At 72.5% G+C, this 5,963-nt stretch overlaps 1 protein-coding gene across 1 annotated transcript; it reads left to right on the top strand.

Annotated features, from left to right (window-relative positions):
• The first annotated feature begins 1,507 nt into the window (after window positions 1–1,507).
• C1QL4 (complement C1q like 4) lies at window positions 1,508–3,553 on the top strand. Its single transcript, XM_032204926.1, has 2 exons — window positions 1,508–2,029; window positions 3,296–3,553. The coding sequence occupies exons 1-2, from the start codon at window positions 1,508–1,510 to the stop codon at window positions 3,473–3,475; spliced, it is 702 nt and encodes a 233-aa protein (XP_032060817.1). The 3' UTR covers window positions 3,476–3,553.
• Window positions 3,554–5,963: the final 2,410 nt, after the last annotated feature.

Here is a 5,963-nt window from a genome sequence, read left to right as displayed (position 1 = left end):
ACGCAGCTTGCACACACGCAGCCCCACACATGCACACGCTGCTTGCACACACAGCTCTCTGCAAACACACACAGCTCCGTGCACACACACGCTCCTTGCACACGCAGCTTGCACACACACAGCCCCACGCACACACGCGCTGAGCCCTTTACACACACGCGTGCCCCCCCCCCCCATGCAGCCCCCCAACCCTGCCCCAGCACCTCCCCTGCACCCAGCGCACCCCGGCCACGCACCCGCGTGCACCCCTGCACCAGCAGCTCCCCGCACACTCACTCTCACCCCCTCCTGCGCCCCCCCGGGCACCCTCCCCCCTGCACACTCGACACCCCCTCCTCTCGCTCTGGTCCCCCCCCCCCGCCGCCCCCGCCCCCGCCGTGCCCGGTGCCGTCGAGCGGGGCGGGCGGAGCGGGGCTGCGGGCGCGGCGCGGCGCGGGCGGCGGTCCCGGCACGTGGCTCCCGGCGCCGCGGGCGGCAGGTACCGGAGGGCACCGGAGGGATGCGGGGGGGGCCGGGGACCACCGGGAACCGGGAGGGGGGACACCGGGAGGCGCGGCCCCGGGCCCGGTTGGGGCCGCCCCGACAGCCCCGGCCCCGCCGGAACCGCCCCGGGAGGAGCTGCCCGGCCCCGCCGCCGCCGGTGCGCACCGGGGAGAGCGGGGCAGCGGGGGGCGCTCCCGGGGGGGGCGCTCCCGGGGGAGGGGGTCCCGCTCCCGGGCAACTTGGCGAGAAGTTGCCCCGCGCGGCGCGGCGGCGGCGGCGGCTCCATCCCGGCTCCGGTTACATCACCAGCTCCAGCACCGGCTCCGGTCCTGGTTGCATCATCGGCTCCGGTCCCGGCTCCGACACCGGCTCCGGTCCTGGTTGCAGCAGGAGCTCCGCTCCCGGCTCCAGCCCCGGCTCCGCTCCCGGCTCCAGCCCCGTCCCGGCTCCCGGCTCCGCTCCCGGCTCCGTCGGTGGCTCCGCTCCCGGTTCCATCCTCGGCTCCGCTCTCGTCCCCTTCACCGGCTGAGGTCCCGGCTCCACCCGCAGCTCTGCTCCCGGCTCCGGTCCCGGCTCCGGTCCCGGCTCCGGTGCCAGCCCCGGCTCCATCACCAGTGCCGGTCCCTGCCCCAGCCGCATCCCCGCTCCCGATCCTATCCTCGGTCCCAGTCCCGTGCCCGTCCCCATTCCCATTCCTGTCCCTATTCCCATTCCTGTCCCCAGCCCTGTTCCCATTCCCAGCCCCGTTCCTGTCCCCAGCCCTGTTCCTGTCCCCATTCCCTCTGCTCTCCCCATCCCCGTCCCCATCCCTGCCTCCATCCCCATCCCCGTCCCCATCCCCGTCCCTCCCCATCCCCTCTCCCAGCCCGGTCCCCGCCGGGGCGTGAGGCTCAGCGGGCGGCGGGGCGCCGTCCGCCCCCCCGGCACCACCATCGCTCCCAAGGGCGACGAGGACCTTCTGGCGCTGGCCGCCTCCCGGCTGAGCCGCAGGAAGCGGGTGGCCGGGGCGGCCGTCGGCGTGGCCATGGTGCTGGTGCTGCTGGTGGCCATCCCGCTGCTGGTGCACAGCTCCAAGGCGGCCGCGCACTACGAGATGCTGGGCAGCTGCCGCATGGTCTGCGACCCCTACCCCGGCCCCGAGCTGCCCCCCGCCTCCCCGCCACCCTTCCTGCCGGGGGCCAAGGGTGAGCCGGGGCGCAAGGGCCGTGCCGGAGTACGGGGCCCCCCCGGGCCACCGGGGCCGCGGGGACCGCCGGGGGAACCGGGCCGGCCAGGGCCACCGGGACCGCCGGGTCCGGGTCCCGGGGGGTACATCCCCTCCTTCTACAGCCCCAAGATTGCTTTCTACGCCGGGCTGCGGAAGCCCCACGAGGGCTACGAGGTGCTGCGCTTCGACGACGTGGTGACCAACGTGGGCAACTACTACGAGCCGTCGAGCGGGAAGTTCACCTGCCCCCTGCCCGGCATCTACTTCTTCACCTACCACGTCCTCATGCGCGGCGGCGATGGCACCAGCATGTGGGCCGACCTCATGAAGAACGGGCAGGTAGGGGCCGGGACCCCCAGGCAGCTCCCCCCCGGTGCCCCGCTCGCCCCCGGCCGGCCCCCTCGCCCTGTTCCAGCCCCGTTGCTCCGTCCCTTCCCCTGCCCGGCCCCGTTCCCGCTGCCGGCTGCCCCCATCCCCGCTCTCCCTGCTCGCTCTCCTCGCTTCTCCATCCCGGTTCCCCTCTCTCGGTTTTCTCATCTTGTTTCCTCCCATCCCAGTTCTCCCTTTCTGGTTTCCCCTCACCCTGCTTCCTCCACCCCATTCCCCCCTCTGGGCTCCCCCCACCCCCAGCTCCCCCCAACCCCATTTCCCCCGTTCCATTTCCCCCATCCACGCCCTCCACCCCCATTCCCCACGCCGATTCCCGATTCCCGTCCCCGTTCCCTCTTCCCCATTCCCCCACGCCCATCTCCACCCATCCCATTCCCCCGATCCCATTCCTCTTCCCCCCCATCCCTTTTCCCTGGACCACTGGAGCCACCCTGGGGTGCAGCACAGCACCCGCAGCCCCAGACCCGTGCCCCCCCCCCATCCCCAGTACTCCCACCATGGGGAAGGGGATTTGTGCTCCCCCGGGTCTGGGGGGCTCAGAGCCAGCAGGGAGCGGGGTCTGCCTGCAGCCAGGGGGGACCGGCTGTGCCCCCCCAGCCAGGATGGATGCCCCTGGATGCCTGGCCAGCGCTGGGGGGGCACCGGTTGTGCCCCCCCGCCTGGTCCCTTTGTTCACAGCCCGGCCGGCAGCTCCCTTCCCCGCCTCGCCCCGGACGTTTTCCATTTATTATGGGATAAACGAGCATCGATCTGCTGCGGTCGATGCCAGCTCCGCCGCCCCGCTGGGAGCTGCCCCCCTCTCCCTGGGTGCCCCCAAAACCCTCTCCCCCCCCCCCCCAGGAAGAGAAACACGGGGCAGGGCACAGCCACTGGCTCCTGGGGGCATCGGGGCTCTCTGGCCTCCTTTGGGACCAAGCAGGGTGGGAGACCCAGCCCCAACTGCGGGGCTGTCCCATCCTGGGGGACCCTGGGTTGCAAGGGGGGGGCAAATTGTCCCTGCCAGCTGCTGGGGGGTCGGGGGGGGGGCGATGCTGGGGTCCCTCACCCGGTTCTGCCGCAGATGTGCGGCACGACCTTGAGTGGCGATGGCCGGGGTGGGGGGCCTCAAGCGGGCCGGGGAGGGTGGGTGGGCACGGAGCATCTCAGCACCCTGTTCCCCATCCCTTCCTTATACCGGGGACGCGGGGGGGGGGGGGGTGGGTGCTGCACCCCCAGGTGCGGGCCAGCGCCATCGCGCAGGACGCGGACCAGAACTACGACTACGCCAGCAACAGCGTCATCCTGCACCTGGACGTGGGCGACGAGGTCTGCGTCAAGCTGGACGGCGGCAAGGTGCACGGCGGCAACACCAACAAGTACAGCACCTTCTCGGGCTTCATCATCTACCCCGACTGAGCCCCCCCACCAAGGATGTGGTGCGGGGGGGGGGGCACTTTCTGCTGCACGGCCCCCCCACCGGCCTGTCCGCCCACCCGAAACGTCCCCAGGGTGATGGGACACCCACGAGGATCCCCCCCATGCGCACGCACACACGCCTCCCCCCCCCCGGCTTGGTGCCCCACGCGCACACCATGTGCACAAACACCTCGCAGCCCCCCCCCCCGTGCCCCCCACCCCGCGCACACCCGCGTGCACGCTCGCACAGCGGCTCCCTGCACACCCGCGTGCACGCAGCAGCCCCCCCAGGTGTAAATGCCCCTCGAGCACACCCCCAAATCCTGTGATTTCCCCCCCCCCCCCCATTGTGTTCCACGCACCCCCGCATGCCAGCACCCCCAAGGACACTGGGGGGACTGGGGGGGGGCCCGGTGCTCTCCCGTCTGCCCCCCCGGAGCCCCCCATCCCCAAACCCTGCGGCTGATCGCTGGGCTCGTGTTCCCCCAATAAACCACGCTGGGTTTGGAGACGCGGCTGCTGCCTCCTGGGGACAGCGTGGGGGGGACACTGGGGACCGAAGGGGGGGGGCAGTGACCCCCCCCCTGCTCGGTGCTGGCCCCATCTGCCCGTCACCACCGTGCTGGTAACAAATTTGGGGCTGCTGGCGAGGATGAGAACGGGCACCTTTTGGCCATGCTGGATGGGAAGGGCCCCCCCAGGGATGCGAAGGGCCCCCCCCCCTTCACCATGCACACTTTTTTTTGGGGGGGGAGCACGCTGGGACCACTGCGTGCCCTGGCAGCATTTGGGGTCCCCAGGGTGGCAGGAGGATGCCCCAAAATGCCCCCCCCCCCACACCACAACCCCAAGCCTCCCCAGCGTGGGCACTGCCTGGCCATTGGGGAGGGGGGGGGGGGAGAGGGGGCGGGAGGGACAGCACCCATGGGTGCAGGGGAGGGCAGGGGTTCCCAACACCCCCAGCACCCACAGAGACCCCCCCAGCAAGGTGCAGCACAGAGGAGTTTATTGGCAGCGTGGGGGTGCCCATGGGGGCAGCCCCCAGCCCCGGGGGGGGGGGTGGACGTGGTCACAGCTGCCCCGGGTGCTTGCAGGGGGCCTGGGGGAGGTGAGGGGGGGGGGGGGGGGGGACAGGGGGACCAGGACCCCAAAGGTTCCTGAGCACCTATCCTGCTGGGAAGGTCCTGCAGCAGCAGGGGCACACGCTGGGGGGGGAAAGCCTGAGCGAACAGCTCTGCGTGGGACACCCCCGGCATGGGGGGGGCACCCCAGGGTGCCCCCCACCTCCCTGCCCCACGCAGTCCCCTCCACCTCCCCAGGGAATGTCCCCCCTGCCCCTCTCCCCGCTCCCCCTCTGACCCCAGGTCTCCCTCCCCTCACCCAGGGTCCGTCCATCTTCCCCCCCCCCCCCCCCCAAGAGCACCCCACCTGAGCCTTGGGCAGAGCCAGCGCTGCATTCGCCCCCCCCCCACTTTGTCACCCCCCTGGTGGGTGCCCCACATGCGGCTGGGGGGGGTGAGTATGCAGAAGAAGCTCCCTTTGGACACCCCAGGGCAAGACAGTGGGGGGGGGATTTTTTTTTTTGGGGGGGGGGCAGCACTGGCACCTGTCCCTTAACCCCCCCCTCATACACACCAACGTTGGAGGATGCTCTGGGGGACTCAGTGCCTGCGGGTGGGGGGCATGGGGGGGGCCTGAGCACCGACACGACCCCCCCAAGGCAGCGTGTGTGGGGGGGGGGGGCAGGGGGCGTACCTGGGGTGCTGCTTTCATTCGAGGGGGGGGGCTGGCAGCGTGGATGCGCTCTCCTGGGGAAGGAGCGGACCCGGCCGTGCAGCTTGGGCGCCCCCCCGCGGTTTGTGGGGGTCCCTGCGCCCCCCCCCGCGGTGCCCCCGGCCCAGGAAGGGACCGCGGCACCGGCAGGGTCTGACGCCCCCCCCGTACCCCCCCCCCCCCCCCATGACCCCGCTTCGCTGCTCACCGGGCAGGACAGGGGCCAGCACGGCTCGGGGGGGGGGGGCACAGTTATGGGGTGGGGGGGGCAGCACCCAAACACCTGGGTCCTGCGGGGGGGGGGCACCCCCCTGCCTTCACCGCTCCGTGTGTTTGCTGAGGATGCAGGGGGGGCTTAGGGGTGGGCTGAGGACCCCCCCCCCCAAAAAAAAAAAAATGCCCCGGGATGGGTGGGGTTGGGGGGGCGCTGGCCGGGCCGTGCTCGCCCTCCCCCCGCAGCCCCGGGGGGGGGGACCCGGTGGTATTTGGGGCTGGGGTCGCAGCGGTGCCGCCCCCAGCCCCATCCCCGGGCTGGAACCGAGCAGCCTCGGGACAGCCCCAAGGCCGGAGCGGGTCCCGGGGGGAACGGGGGCGTCCCGGGGGGGTCCAGGACCCGGCTCTCCTCGCCCCCGGGGGGGCCGCGTAACACCGATGGGGAAGGGTCCCCGGTCCCGGTCCCGGTGCCGACCCCCGGTACCGCCACCGACAGCGCCGC

This window comes from Aythya fuligula, chromosome 29 (genome assembly GCF_009819795.1).
Source record: "Aythya fuligula isolate bAytFul2 chromosome 29, bAytFul2.pri, whole genome shotgun sequence".
In the NCBI taxonomy this organism is placed as follows: domain Eukaryota; kingdom Metazoa; phylum Chordata; class Aves; order Anseriformes; family Anatidae; genus Aythya; species Aythya fuligula.
This window is presented reverse-complemented; position numbering and strand designations above follow the sequence as displayed.